The 16846-nt window shown below is 37.3% G+C and overlaps 1 protein-coding gene across 1 annotated transcript in view; it reads right to left on the reverse strand.

Annotated features, from left to right (window-relative positions):
* LOC142109665 (Fanconi anemia group J protein homolog) overlaps positions 1-16846 on the reverse strand; it is a 195754-nt gene that overhangs the window by 149613 nt on the left and 29295 nt on the right. The window contains exon 7 of the mRNA XM_075193731.1: positions 5149-5433. Within this exon, the coding sequence (XP_075049832.1) occupies positions 5149-5433 (285 nt within the window). The remainder of the gene's footprint in view (positions 1-5148; positions 5434-16846) is intronic.

Consider the following 16846-nt stretch of genomic DNA (forward strand, 5'->3'; position numbering starts at 1 on the left):
CAATAATACATGTTTTCACAATTCTCTTATAATACAATAAGTAAACAACATCTCGTGTCTATTCTTCCCACATATGCCATGTGGAAACTGTTCCAAAGTTGTGTTTGCATATTGTGGGGCAGAAGAGCCATAAAACTCTCCCATGTGTCAAAGAAATGTTTTACGCTACTTTCTCTTTCTGCAAAGAGGAATCTATCAAGTCCATTCGAAAAACATGATAAAGTTTTTCTTTAAAAAGGGAAAACACCGGAGGGGAATCATGGGCCCAGACTTGGAGTATGCTCTTTCTGGCCGCGGCCGAAATTGCTAATAGAAACTTCTTACATCCCTTGCCAACTTTGCAGCCACTTGGGAGTATTCCAAATATCGACCATTCCGGAGACAGAGGTGCATAATTTACCAGGTGTGTATTAGAGAATCTCCAAATCTGGATCCAAAATCTTTTAATTGGAGGACATTCCCAAAAGCAGTGTGTCAAGTCCGCCCTTGGGGACCCACACTTCGGACAACAGTGGGACTCTGATAGCCCTATCTGAAACCGGCGAGATGGAGATAGATATGTCCTATGATAGATGTTTAGAAACATTTCTGTGTACGTCATGGCCGGTAATATTTTAATGGAGTTGACCAGTGCCTTTAAGAGAACCTCTGGTGTCAAATAAGGGAACCATTCCTGCCATAATGAAAGGCCAGTTTTAGAATTATTATAATCAAATTGAGTGCGTAACAAGGAATAATGTTGTGAGATGGCTTGGTGAGTTAAGGGAGGTTTTGAGAGCATAGCCTCCAAGGGGTTATCCCAATAAGAGGGAGAGATTTTGCATAGAACCGTACTGATGTAATGTTGGCATTGAAATATAGCTAGGTGGTTAGGAGCCAATTGTGGATAAGTAGAACTAACCTGGGCGTAGGTATAGGTTTATGGGCATTTGTATTGATTAATTATCTTATTTTAGTAATTCCCAACTTCGCCCAATCAGTAAATGGGAAGGAAGCTGAACCATTCTGGAAGTTCGGGTTATTTAACAAGGTAAGATGCATTGAAATGTAAGGGCTTAAATGGTACATGAGACAAAGTTTATGCCAAAGTTTTCTTATAGTATACAAAATTGGGTTATGTATAGTCTGGATTGGAAGTTCTTGTTTGTGTAGGTGAATAAAAGCCGATAGGCTAAGATTAGGGATAAAGCTCTGATCCAAGGTAGTATTAGTATAAATATCTGTCTTATGCAACCAGTCTCTAAGGTGTCTTAATTGGGCCGTTTGAATATATCTGGTGATATTTGGCAAATTCAACCCCCCTTTATCTTTGGACTGCTGTAATTTGATCAACCCAATACGCGTTTTTTTGGAATTCCAGATGAATCGTCTAAAGTCTGCATCCAATCTAGCTGCATCTGATCTAGTCAATAATAATGGTAAGACCTGCAGCGGATATAACAGTTTAGGAAATATGATCATTTTAATTATATTTATTCTACCTCCAGTGCCCCAAGAGTCTAGCAGCCGTTTTCCCGGGGCTCTGCCAGTTCTGTAATACAAAACTCTTGGTCCTCATACACACCACCTCCAAATAGCTTTCTGCTGGGGCTATTATAGGAGAAATGGCTGCATGAAGCAGCCTGCTGGTTCCGGCTAGGGGGCACATCAGGAAAATATTTTCCTAGGTGGTAGTGCAACTTTATAATCGAAGAGGGTAGACTGACTGCAGTATCAACTGACCACCACTAAATATAAAAGAGGCAAATTAATTTTATTAAAGGGGAAACTTAAATATTGGTTGATACGTGTATTGTGTTTCTAATAAACTACATTTAACTACAGTCTGTTCCTTCACCAGTTTGACATTAGCCTCCCACCACTACTCTGAGCTTTCTCTACTACTCTTTATCTCCTTACATCATAACACTGCCCCTGCCAAATGCAGCCCTGTCCTTACAAACATAATCACTCAAGCAGAAAGGCCAACTGCCTCCTACAAGGTTAGCACCTCTAGGTCTCCAGTTGCTGTGAGCATTCTGATGATCTGATTATCTACAGGTTATTCTACTCTTAAAACCTGGACACATTACAGATGAGCAGAAGATAAAGGCTGAATACAACAAGCTGCTTAGCAGCTTAATTACAAGCGCACAACCACATACAAATATTCTTGATGTCTAATTATGTTTGGTTGAAATTACTGTACCTCTATGAATAGCTCTTCATTGCTGTAATTTTTTGATTTAATTCACATTGGTTAACTTTGAGCACTAAAGAAACACAATCATGAGAAAATGTCAAGTCATAAATTCTTCTCATCTGTGCCTTAAAACATGCATAAATACCTTTAACCCTCTGGTACTCCAACATTGCCACCATCTGACCATCATATATTGTTCTGATTAACTGACAATTTATATATCACCTTTAATACCCTCAAATTTCATGACAGGCAAATAAAATGTAACCCTCCAAAAGCTCAATTCACCATCATACAATGAATACAGAACTAGTAAGAAGTGTTTGCAGCACTCCCGCCGCTGGGGCTATCAAATATGAAATGTCCAAAATACAGACAAACAATATTAAGAACCTTTATGAAAACAACTGCTCAATGAAAGGTGCTTTAGTCGGGAACCCAGATCTGAAACACATTTAAGCACACTAATCAGTATACTCATCTCCTGTTGCTGTGAACATTCTAATTTTAAATATTATCAGTATAAATTCCTGCACAAAAAAATGTCTGCATAAATGGTGAGTTCTGATATCATTAGTTCTGTGTCCATTAAGGTGTGTGTATTTTAAGGTAGAATGTACCTCTACTGTAAATTATGGATATTTTAAGTCACTTCAATGATCTGTTGCCTGTATAAGTTACATAACTCTTTGTGACTTATATTATGCTTATAACTTTATATAATTTAGGGGATACCTCGTCTTATATATCTGATTGGCTAAATATTGTTCAGCGCTCACCTAATTACAAACTGAAGACATTTTGGACAAGCATAAGATGAAGGCTGAACGCAATAAGGATGTCCGATCCTAGTTAAACAAACCATAAAAATTATATTATGCCAAAGGGAATACCATTTTGTCACACAATTTGCATGTGTGCAGACTATCATTAAAGAATAGTGCTATAAACATTTGAGGGAAAAATATAAACATATCATCAACTTAAAAGCAACATATTTGATGAATATTTATGTGAAAACCTTTTAAAAATTGCCGTGCACTTATCGGCTATCAAAGTATTACTCACAATAGCAAAGAACACATTTCACAATGGCAAAATAAAGAAAATAAACACTAGTGAAAGCCATAATAGGAATGAAAGAATGGAAACACATTAATTTTAGCCAGGTTGAGCTGAACTAATAACATAATTGGGTAACTAAATGAGGTTTTTACAGGTTGGCACACAAGCAACCAATGAATAGCAGTAGCACAGCCAAATACTAAGGAGGTAATTGAAACCAAGGAGACACTGGGTACTGAACACAGAGTGGGAGTACTGGGTTCCAAAGGTTATTCTAGCTTACCACTGCACTCGTACCAGACAAAAGTAGCAGCAATCTGAAAAAGCAAATGCAAGATAATAACACGAAAGATGCAGAAAACCCATGATGAAAAAATTTAATTAAATTTCTGACTGATAGACAAACAATAAAATGCAAGAGAACACATTGCAAAACTACATTTACCTATGTTAGCAGTATTATAATGAGAATCTTTGTGCTATGCTTGGCAAATCTTTTTAATGAAGAATGGCGACTATTTTTAATTCTAACTCTAGTTCTTTACATTACATACTATTGAAGACATTTACATTTCTTACAAAGCCCCAAAATATCAAAATAACATGATATAATAATTGTCACAGAACATTTCTGACAGCCACATAATTCTATTTTTGTATAAATTATAATTTGCTTGTCTTGTCTTTTCTAATTCAGTAGAAGAATGAAAAGAATTTTCAGGTAAATAAGGTACGTATATCTGTGACTGTTATAATCTACAATTTATTTCTTGTTATATCAAGTCTTACGCATTATAGCAGCCAGTAAGCTCTAGAGAAGTGCACATGTCCATTATTAGAATATGGCTGCCATCCTAATACATCCTCAGTATAAAGTGGTTGCTATTAAAAGCACATTACAGCCAGGGTGGAAAATACCGGCCAGGTGGAAATGATTATTTGATGGTGGGCACGAGCTTCTAAACAGGTGAGATTACAAATGTAAAATGTATTAGGATCGACATAAGAGCCTTCATGAAAGAGGTTACCAGACACCTGTGTAACAAAAGTAATTAGATCTATCCTGCCTTCAGGAAGAAAATGGCTAAAAGTGTAGAGCCACTTCTTTCACAACATGTACCAACACTTGTATCTGTTAGTTGCGAGATATGCAATACATCTCAATATTCTTCATTAAAAAATAAAGGGATTTTAAAACAGGAACTTAGCCCTAAAAATGAAAAAAAACATATAAATGTAATTTACATTAAAGTAATTAAGATTAATTTCCTTAACAATACATAAAATTTTACATTAAAGTAATTAAGATTAATTTCCTTAACAATATTGACTTTATACAAACATTATAAAAACTGAACAGATTGGTTTGACCTGCTCTGTTATAAATACATCAGATTCTCAAAAAATGTATGCTACTGTCCTATATTTATGATGTTACCATCATTTAATAGGTGTGAATAAGTATTAGTACCTTTAGATGAGTACATAATGCCCAAAAGTACTTCCATATAGGAGCAACAATTTTTTCGTCTCAATTAGTAATAAAGGAGCAATATTTTTTGTCTCCATTAGTCACTGAACCAACTTTTCAAGGAATCTATTCATAAACTTCCTACAATCAGCCTTTTCCTCCCATCTTTTGGAAATGACTACAATGCCCACATCAAAATCACAGTGATCGATGTATTTTTAGCCCATCCTTACTACATGAAAACGCACTGACCAACTGGCTTCCAACACGTAACCAACCCTAGCTTTAATAATACTACTGAGCAAGGACTTTTATAACAGTCTAAAATTGTGCATAATTGACCCTCAACTGTTGTCCACCCATACACCATGTTGGTGTATGCAGACGTTTCCACCTAATTGCATACAAATACTTCCAGCAATGAACTTACATCCTTTGCATCAAGAAGTTCTTTGCACTTCTCATTCTTGTTACTGTGAACGTCAGGGTTAACGCAGGTGTGATCTCTGCTAGAGAGAATGGTCATCCGTACACCAGAATACGCTGTCCTTCGCAGTTCCCTGGTAATCTGGGCTATTTGCTTGTGTGTTCGAGTACCAAAAAATATTTTGGGCACTCTCTGCCTTTCTCCATTTTCCTTCTTTTTGTTGTATTGATCAGTTTTGTCCTGGTTCTTGGCACACGCACAGAAGCAGTGATTGCAAGGTTCACATTGCTGAAGGGAGAAACAGAAGTAGAGTGCAGTGTTAAACATTGCCTTTATATTATCCAAGTGACATTCCCCATTCTACACAAAAAGCATCAAAATGCTTAACATTTACTATACCATATTCAGATAGTAAAGATGGACAAGGTCTGATGTCAATTATATGTGGTGTTTAAATAGAGAACAGGAGATCATTGAAGTGTGAAATATGTATTTCCTGGAGAACCCAATGCGACTCCCAGCATCAGCCAGCAGTGACCATGTAGTCACTTGGTTTCCCTGTGTCCCAGGCACCAAAATTAGACTGTGATCTCAAAGGGCATGGAAATGATGCTTTGAACATTTTGCCTACAACACATAAAAAAAAAAAACAAAACATAAATCTTATCCAGGGAAGTTTGGCTCTAGAAATAGCAGTAATAATGTTTTACTGTGAGCTTCCTAATGTGTACATTTAGTCAGTTGGCATATGTCAGAATATGCCCCTGGTTGAATAGAACTGTGCCATGACCAACCCCTTAATCTCCTCCTTTTTTCTCTCAACCACTTTTTATTTTACATTTTTATTTAGAACAAAATTGGATAGTTGAGTGAATAGTGGCAACAAGAGGAAAATGATAACTTATGTGAAAGCTTCCAGGCTGTTTAACAATAACCATCCACTAGCCATGAGATGTTACACCATTTTTCCCCACATAGTTTTAATAGTATTTTCAACACAATGTGTAAGCCTTGAATTATAAAATGTAAACATTTCTGCAGAGTACAAAAATATACATATGAGCCTACCGATATTGTGTGCCTCTCTTCTGGCAAAACGGAAAATAAAGTGTACTGGGCAAATGAAATGAGGTATACAGCAATGCTGACAATGGCAGACCTGGCTGTGAGACACTGCAGTGAAGCTTGCCATTATGTCAATGTTTTTATGGTGAAAATAAACTATTTATGTGCACTAGCTACTGCTTTTTGCAATATATAGTGGGTAGGTCTTCTGGAGCTGCAGAAAATACAAAATATAACAATTTCTAATCAGTAATATTATCCTCCATAAATAAATGCTAAACCATGGCGTGTGTTACACCACAATACTAGGGATCAAGCTGTCTCTTAGCCTTTACTATGTGGAAAAGAAAGTTCAGATTACCCTCAGTCCCACTCAACCTTGTCCACCATTAAATATTACAATAAGCGATAGAATGGAGGTGAATGTGACCCTTCTAGAGCTGTCAGTCACAGGGATAAAAGGTTCACTGATGTGCCAAAGAAACAGCCCGTCAAACCGTATAAAGTTTCCTTCTTGCTGGAATTGTTACATTCCCCTCTCAAGTTGCGAGGAAAGGTAGGCTTCATTACGGTGTACTGCCACAATAAATAGCCAGTTCCAAATATCCTGCCTTCTATATCGAATAATTAGTTATTCACTCAAAAGGATAAAAAGGACACGTTATGAATGGAGTTCTTGTAAGTGGTGAAGGAGGAAACAGCTGACCCAGCGGTGTCTCTTACATTCAGTGCAATATCCGACTTGAACGAGGAAAGTAGAGAGCAAATTATATAATGTGAATTTTACTCTTGAAGACTTGTTAAGTACTAAATAATTTTGGATTTCACTGAATAGACTGCAGCTTCTCTTTTGTAAATAAATTTCAGCAAATACAAGATTTTATAAATGATCCATAATTTTCTCTATTTCACATAGCTGAATATTCATTTCCAAGACTAGTAAAGGCAGACTTGGCACAGAGAGGATCATGGTCCACCCAAATTATTTATTATAGGATAATATTTACTTGCAAGTTTTTTAACCACATAATTTGGGAAAGTATTCAAACTTCTCAAATTACTGCATAACATAAATTGCCCCTTAATATGCATTAATTAATATGCATAAATTACCAGTTCTCACACTAGTTTGGAATGTATTTAAATGCATAACATTTATAAGGTTGAATGCACTACATATAGTACCAACATATAATACCATCTATGTCTCATAAATAACACACTAAAAAAAGGACTGCAACCTCAAATATATTATTTGCTTCAGAAATATATTATTTGCTTCAGTGTGCCATGCACAGGGTATACATAGTTTTATGTTATCTATCTAAGCAACTAAAACTCTCATCCACTCTCTTGTGATCTCGCATCTCAACTACTGAAACCTCCACACCTCTGGACTTCCTTTCTCCCACCTCTCCCCACTTCAATTCAACAGTAATACCACTGCTAGTCTTATTTTTCTCTCCCATTGCTCTGCATTTGCCTCACCTCTCTCCCATTTGCTATATTGGCTCCCTTTCCCCTGCAGAGTCAGTTCAAACCCCTCACACTCATCTAAAGGCCCTCAACCAATACTTAACCTCCCCCCCAACTGCATTTAACATCACTCTATCAATGACCGTCGCCTTTCCTTCCCACTCATAACCAACTCTCACTCCCGCCTCCATGACTTCTCTCGTGCTGCCACCCAGCTCTGGAATCCCCTTGCTCAACCAATCAGGCTCTCCTAATTTCAAACAGGCTCTCAAAACTCATTTCTTCATTAAAGCCTACAAGCTATTCTTGTAACTCACCTGGACTGCCCCCGCACAGAGACTGTTCACCCTGTTTGTCTACTTCTCTCCTCTAACTTGTAGTCTCTTGCAAGTAGGGCCCTCTCCCTTTGTTTCTTATTCCTTTCATTACCTATGCCATCAGCACTGGTGTCCTTCAACCCCTCCCAGGGCTCTTAATCCCTGGCCTCCAAACCTTCCTGGTCTCTATGCCTCGATTAGTGGCTCTAATCCTGTCTGCTGTTCCCATGCACTTGGGCACAGCCTGAAATGTGTTTTTATTCAATTACATGATTACAACCACTACATGCAGCTGTTTTTACCAGGGTTCATCCATTTCTGTCAAGAGATTGTAGCATGTGATTGGTCCTCCCACTCACTTCCCCTGCCATATCCATTCAAAGGTGGTTAACTTAATTGATTTCTTGGTTCTGTATTATAGAACCAGCAGAGCCCTGCGAAAAACAACTGTATGCAGCAGCCAGCCCCTGGGTCTCCGTCAGGAAGTGGGGGTGGGGGGGGGGGGCTGTATATCAAGTTCATTGTGAAGTAAATTGCTTTAAACAGTATACTTTTTTTCTTTCAATTAAAAGTTGTATTTTGCCTGTTGCATAGGGAAGAGAATACAGCAATCTTTAAACACACAAGGACCAATGGTGAATTACTAATTTGAAAGGGGTTGAATCTCTTTATTAATAATTCCCTATAAAACCTGACGTTCAATAGGCTGTTGAGCATTTCTGTAAACGGTTGTCGGATTGTGAAGCCTGAAAACCCCCATGAAAAATCACCCTGAGAATCAACTAATGTAATCATGCTGTAATTGTTTATAACCTGTTCAATCAATTATTCAAGACAATCATTTCTGCATTGACAATCAGAAATAACCCAGCAGAAAGCAGGGAAACTGTAGCTACTAGCAAAAAGAAACTGGTTGGTTTCGATGGGTAGTGTCTCACAGGTGCTTTCTGCGGCCAGCCTATAATTGCCCAGGCACCCAAACATCTATGCTGTCATTTTCTTTATCCCTGTACACTGCAGAGAGTATACAAGCTGGAATTGTATCACACTACTGCAGATATCAGCTGTAGTGTAACAAGCATTTACACTGTCTGCAAAGTCCAGGAATAAAGAGAGGGTAAAACACTGGCTGCCTTCTGAAGTTGTACGGTGGGCACAGAAAAGATGTGTGAAACATTACTGTATTACATACATCTTTTGACAGATTGGCGGATCCAAGTTCAGTACCATCACATTCAATCAACTAAAAGTAAAGAGGCTGTGTTATTTATTTATCCAAAGCAAAATTGTACAGCATATAGGCAAGCACACAAACACATCTGAAAATTATACACTAAGGGCCGGATTCATCTTCAAACACAATGTGCACGCAACTTGCATTTAAAAAACCGGATGAAACTTGCACAGGCACACACCGGTATTCAAATAGAAGCAAATTTCAAGAATATGAGTATAAGTATGCTCTGGCTATACGTTACTTGCTGTATGCAGACAGACAGAACAAACTGCAGGATACGCGCAAAGCATATGTGCAATATAAAGTGCCATCGGAACGCATCCAAAAAAATGTTTTTAGAAAATGTATTTAATTATTAATACTATAATCATTAGTAAAAATATATATTATTTTTACATGAAATACATAAAACAGGATGTTCTTAATGCGCACTGTACATAAAATGCATATTTAAGTTTCTCTTACTTGTAAATACATGTTGTGGCATGCATGTGACAGTCATAACTATCAGTCGGCACTTAGACCTGTCCTGTGCTGATGTTAATGAAAACCACGTACCTAAGAGATGCCCAGAGCTTGAATTGGAGCACGCTCTTACTTTAGATAGATGCGTCCACCCTTTCACTCCCTTGTGCAGCCCTTCAAGTTGTCGGCAGTACGAAGTATCATTTGTGTTTGAGCATGGATTGGGTGCAATTGCAATCACTGGCGTATGGTCCATTTCCAAGCATACGCAGAGCAATTTCACACGCAGCGGGATTTACTTTCAAAGATGAATCAGGTCCTTAAGAGTTTAAATTGTACTTTTTTCATGTACTTATTTTATGCCTCTAAGTGAGGATTTTAAATCTGCAGATGCAATTGAAATACTAAGTACAAACTAAATACATACTTTCAATTTTAAGCATTCAGTAGGTACTTGATTACAAATGCATTGGTTGCAAACCTTAAGTAACACTTTTTTGAGAAAGGGCCATTGAATGGCTTTCACAGAGAAAGAAATAGTATAAATCTGTTTCTTTACAGCAAAGAAAACGCATATTAAAAAAGTTCCAGGCCACCAAATAAATGGAAGAGTAAAGTCAAGAATGTTTATCTTAGCAGAACCTGTAAAATAACTTTAGCCATGTTGAGAACCTGGAATAAAAGGGTCTTTAATAAGAACTGTGCTCAATATACTTTATTTAAAATGTGTCTCTGTATTGAGACTGAGGGGAGCTATCAAGCTGTAAAGTTGGCCTGATTTTATGGTAACCTGTAAAAATGTGGAACTGAACGGCCCTAGTATACAATTCGCAAAATAAAGGGGAAAAATGCAGATGCTTTGTCTATTTCACTTTCAGCACACACTGCAGAACACACAATGCTGCCCTGCACTCAACATAAATAGAACAGATAAAACCAACAGTACTGCTATTCCAGTTTTGTAAAGGTATTATGATCAACTATGAAAATGACTTTGTAAAAGATGTAAACAGGGCTGAACTTGTATTCTGTATTACTTTTTTTTTTTTTTTTTGCAACAACCCCCATCCGAAACAAAGAGTCTTTGTCTGCACAGTACTCTACGTGCTGCCGATTCACATGGCAGTATAATGAATCTAACAATACAGGTGTCGCTATGCCCTCTATTCATCTTACTCACACAAATCTAGATAGTAATCTTGCTTTTGCAATTTCACCGGGGGAAAAAAAAAATCCCAATACATATTAACATACATCACATAAATGTTCCTGTACACGCACATTGAAGCTCCGACAAAAGAGCTTGTCCTCTACAGGGAGACTGACATGGGAAACAAAAACACTGGATCCAGTAGATGATACCAATGTGCCCATAGGAGGACAGATAGACCTGTTGGCTACTGTAGGAGACAAATCCAAGCACAAATAACATGATGACATCTATTATACGTAGCAAAGAGCGGGGATGTGTTTTTATGCATCACGTTCTATCCATGAATTTCATTCAGTTTTATAGCTGGAACCAACATGCAAAGACAAGATTTTGTTCTGCAGTACAAAATCATTTAAAGAACATAATAAAGTGGAGGAGAATGTGCATTGTTTTGTAGGAGGGAACACAGCCTTTTTCCCCAAGCAAAAATATCTGATTATTCCACCCCCTTAGAGGTGACAGAGATAAGGTCTTGTGCTAGTTTTTAACATGACGTATTTTGCATTTCTGTAGCACTTTAGAGAAAAACACATTTCTATGTGCACTTTGAAAATTTCTATTACATGTCTCAAACACACAAGTGACATGCAATAAAGTCCTGATATCCCCCTTCTCTCACGCACACATTAAGACACAAAGGTAAACTTTAAATGAATGAAGGAGGTTGACTTAAAGTATTAGTATTTTGGACTTTGAATCAACTTTCATCTTTCAACTAAGTAATTTTTTATTTTTTTTTAACCCATAGCTAGGCACGGAATGAGGACCAGGAAGTGGGCATGTACACTAAAATGTGTTTAGGCAATAGAAGACTCCATACTTTATTTTCAATTTACAAATGAACCAGTCTCTTGCGAAAAGGCCTCTTCTTCCTCTACCTCTAATCTGTTGACCTAACTGGTAAATTACATTGGTTATATGCTGATGGTAAATGTGCCAGAAAATGTATGCAAATTTGGTTGGCCTTTCACATGATAAGCACTGTCTCACTGTGTCCCTATAGGATATATTGAAAGCTTCAGAGCAGATGCTCCTACTCAGGGATTACGTAGGACTGGCAATGCCTGGTATTTAAAGGAAAGTACATTTTAGTCTTCTGTCCCTAAGCTTAAGTTTGTGTTCACCATGCATTGGTACATGGAAGTGCACTGTGCAAGACTTTATGAACAAAAAGTAGAACAAATGAATCAGTGTATATTAAAAAATGTGTGATGCTTATACACCTTAGTCAACAATATGTTCATGGTTGTTCTAGAATAAATCTACTGGGAGAAATTGTTCCTTCATCTGACTGAATGGTGGCTTCTCCCATGTTTTTGTGTTTAATTGATACTATATACAGTCACAGCAAATATAAAAGTGAATCTAAAGAAATTTTTAGGTCATGAAATTGCCACAGATGGCACCATCCTAGGGGAGGCAGGGATGAGGTTCTCCCTTTGCCTCCTGGTCTGCATACTGCTGATGGCAGCAAAAAGCACGGTGACAAAAGTATTTACATGTCCCTTTCACACCTCTACTCCCCTAAGACTGCAGGTCACCAGGGTTAAAATACACTGATTGCAAGGAAGGAGAGCAGGTGCCTTGTATCACCTAGTTGTTTCCTGCAATCAGTTGTTACAGAGCATGACCAAAGACCAGAGTGCCCCATAGACCACCATTAAAACTGAACTTGTCAATTTCAAATAGAAACGTTGGTTAAGTTAAAATGACAAAAAATAAGTTCCCTATCCTGAAGCACTTATAACCCCAACTTCATTAAAGCATCTTCTATACATAAATTAGGAATGTTCATAGTCTGGCTACTGTTAACTCATAAAAACAAATGAGTATGTCTTTGCAATTTTTGCACATCCTTCTATATTAAATGTCAAGAGTGGTTCAAAGAAATGTTAACAGTCCAGTGATCTAAGCTCATGTAGAGGTAATAACCGAAAACTAAAGGTATCATCTACAACCTATCAACCTATTATTATGAAAGCAGCATTGAAACTGAACAGAAAAACAATGACACATTAAGTAAAATCAATTAACAAAGAACCTTTGATCACTGATGCAAAGTAGAAGATAGATAAGATGAATATAGGGCTATCATCATCTACAAAATAATATTGTCACAAAGCCATCTCAGTGTTACAAGCCTGAATACCCTGTTGTGTGAAATCTCACACGAGGTCACTCTGCTTGGGATATGAGAAGTGACATTGCAAAAGCTTCTCAACTACTCCAACTTTTAACAGAGGGTAGCACTCCCCAGCTATAGTCCCATGATTAAGCTGCACAATGCAGCTGTTTATCCACTCACAGTAACCAGCAGGTGAACCCGATTCAATATTTATCATAGGCTTTTACAGATCACTGCTAGCCAAGCAAACATTTTAATTAAGCTGGAACTCGCTTCAAAGAACTTATTCAAGATGTCAATCAGCGGGATAGAGATCGGATACGGTGTCAGGTGAGAGTGTGTAATACAAATCCGTAACTTTCTTCATCCCATCTCTGTAAATTAGCCTGGTATAAAGTTGGGGCTCTGATTGTAACAGACTGCCAGTCTCCTGGAATGTGTAACTTAAGTCACTCAAACCCCATTGTGCAGGTTGTAAGCAATATGTTAAACTGCAGTGGGCTAGCACATTAAGACAGATCCTTTTCACAGCCGGTTTCTTGATACCACAAGTGTTTGTTACACTACTCTCCATTTACTGTTTACTTTCTTAGCTGGTGTAAATGGGGATTCCTTAACATTGTTGTCCCAGTTTCTAGAAGGCATTGCCACTGCAGAATTAATGAAGAGTGTGCTGCTGGGAGTATGGTTTCACTTCCAAAACCTATACAAAAACAGTATGCCGGTTACTTCTTATGGCCTAATGGCCAAGCACAGAAGCAGCAAAGAAGGCCCCAGACAGTCCTTCAAGGTGAATACCAGAAGTGTTAGTTAGGACGCTGAGGGACTCATTCCAAAACACTGAATGCACATGGCAAAGAAAAGCCACATGAACAGAAGAAAATCTGTACTTCAGGGACTGTGATGGATTCACAAAGGTCTGCTCATTCCATGAAATGTAAAGGAAGCTTGTTTATTAACAGTACTGTGTTACAGACACTGTGACCTACTGCATGTCTCCCTATAAAGGGATATACAAACATACACCTGTGATTCCATCCCCACAGGTAAAGTCTGAACGTGCCATCAATACGGTTTTTAAACTTTCAGCAAACATTACTCATTGCAAACTTTCCTCTTGAAAAACAATCTAGAGAAAACACTCATGTAAGCAAGATTCAGAAGTAGCTATAGATACAGTTTGGGAATTTAAATTAAACTGGTAATATTTTACATGACCGTTAACCCTTTAATGGGCTGTTGTATTTTGTACCAAAAGCACCAGATCTTTTCACACAATTGCTATGTTGGGTTTACTAGAAATAGCATTTTTATTCCCTTTACCCAAGTGAATTGTATATTGCCTCTGGCAACATCGAGCTCTCTTGATAATTTATTGGGATAAATATATATGTTTGAATTGTAATATACACGTAATCAAATGATGAAAATAACAATGAGATTCTGGTAAAAGTTATGTTTACAAAAATGAACTCGCAACCACGCTTCTACTTGGTCTTTCCAGGTCAGCACTTCAAGTGTTGTCTTTTATACAATTATAGTACCCTATGAAGAGGCAAAATGGTGCAGTCTCATCTGTATCAGTAACCACAATCTGTGGCTGAAGGCAAAATATTGCTTTCTGATTCTGTAGAGCTACAAACTGCAATAGTGATAACTTGCCGATATCTCAATTGTCTTTTCAGCATTTTAATGTCTGATAAATTGAAAAGCTAGCATCTTTGTATTTAAACTAAAGGTTGTAAATTACTGCACAGAAGAAAATACAGTTAAATAATATCCAATAATAACGGTTTGTTTTTTTGCTTTTTTTAAGATACCTATTAAGATCTTTTTTTGCTGAAATTACAGTATTTGTAGAGATAAAACACCACAAGACTAAACTGCAGCCGTAAATAATTTTAAGGCAATTATTTGCTCTCCATTCCACTCTTAATGCTCTCTCATACGGGTCTTTCTTTCAAATAAAATCTGGAATGCGCCTGGTCAAAAAAGTCAAACATCAGCCAAGTAATTTTCTGTTGGCTGCACTGTAAAAAGGGATTACTGGCAAGAAAATGTTAATTTGTAAGCAAGGATAGTTTCCTTGAAGACAGCATTTATAAACAGGATATGAAAATGATAAGGTATTATTTTATTCTTCCATCTTGCATTATAGCCAAGACAATGTACTGTAGACTGTGAAATTCTATTAAAATGGATCAGATTTGATTAAGCAGATTTTATTCTTTATTAAAGATTCCATAAACAGTAAAAGAAAAAACATTTAAAAAAAGAAAAGAAAGAAAGAAAGAGAAGCAGCTTTTAGTGGCGTATATAAAATACAAGATAACTTTACACATTTTACTTATTTTTATGTGAGAACCAAAATTCCAGAATTATAAGTAATCAAAAGGGAGAAACCACAAAATAAAGAAAATGTACACAACTTGTGCATTTATTGTGTGACAACAAGGAGAAGAGGAAAATATTTTTGAAAAGAAAATGTTTTACTTGAGACACGAGGGCCAACTAAATAAGAACATAAGATGACTGCTCCTTTGCTCATTCAAAGTATTGATAAAACTGAGCAATATAAAAAAATTTTTACAGCAAAACTTAATTGTCTTCTACTCCCAAGTATAAATATAGCAGAAATGTCAACTTTATTCATGGTCCAACACAGTTATGGGGGATATGATAGGATCCAATATAAAATACTTTTACTAACCTACAAGGCCATCAACAAAGCTGCACCAACATACATCTCCTCTCTTGTCTCAAAATATCTCCCAACTCGGCAACTCCGTTCTGCAAAAGATCTGCGTCTCTCATCCACCCTCATTACATCCTCCCATTCCCGGTTACAGGACTTTTTTCGGGCTGCACCCACTCTATGGAACTCTCTCCCTCGCACAATAAGACTCTCCTCTGTTCTACAAACTTTCAAGCGTTCTCTGAAAACCTACCTATTCAGACAAGCTTATAATATTCCTCAACCACCATCTTAACCTCACTACCTTTAGCCTGTTACACAATTTCACACAAGACAACTACCCCCGGACCAACATTGTTGTGTGACAGGATCATTTAGCTTATGAGTCACCTTACCTTTGCAGTCTGGCTGGGCCAAGATGCAAAATGTATACTTAACCTCATGTGTCAATCTCCCATTGTCCCATAGATTGTAAGCTTGCGAGCAGGGCCTTCTCACCTCTTTGTCTGTTTTACCGTTTGTTTATTAGTTTATTACGTTTGTCCCCAATTGTAAAGCGCTACGGAATATGTTGGCACTATATAAATAAATGATGATGATGATGATGATGTCATGTTTTAGACATATTTTCTCTTGAACATGTGTGTAGGAGTATATTTGACCAGTTCCACGGTACACGGCTAAACGGTTTCTGAGATCGGGTAAAAGCTTCAAACAACAAAATGAGAATGGTTTTCACCGGTATGCGTTTCAAAAATCTATACAGAGCATTTCTGTAGACACCAGCTGGGAAGCTTTAGGCTTCAGCACACTCCACCAAAAAAGCAGTATAGCTAATCATAAATTATATATATATATATATTCCATAGACAAAAAACATGTCCAATTAAGGTTCCTTATACACAATCTACAATGTAAGAAAACGATTATAACTCTTCAACTCAAACTGCAAAAAGCAATTAAATTACGACAATTACGGCAGAATCCTTAATGGACGTGTTCCTTGAGCAGTACAGACATGGTATGCCATCGCATCCTGTGGTTAGCTGCAGATTCAGGACTATCATGGAGTGAGATTGCTGTCACTCACAAAATGGTGGAGCTGCTA

This window comes from Mixophyes fleayi, assembly GCF_038048845.1.
Source record: "Mixophyes fleayi isolate aMixFle1 chromosome 2 unlocalized genomic scaffold, aMixFle1.hap1 SUPER_2_unloc_7, whole genome shotgun sequence".
NCBI classification, from domain to species: domain Eukaryota; kingdom Metazoa; phylum Chordata; class Amphibia; order Anura; family Limnodynastidae; genus Mixophyes; species Mixophyes fleayi.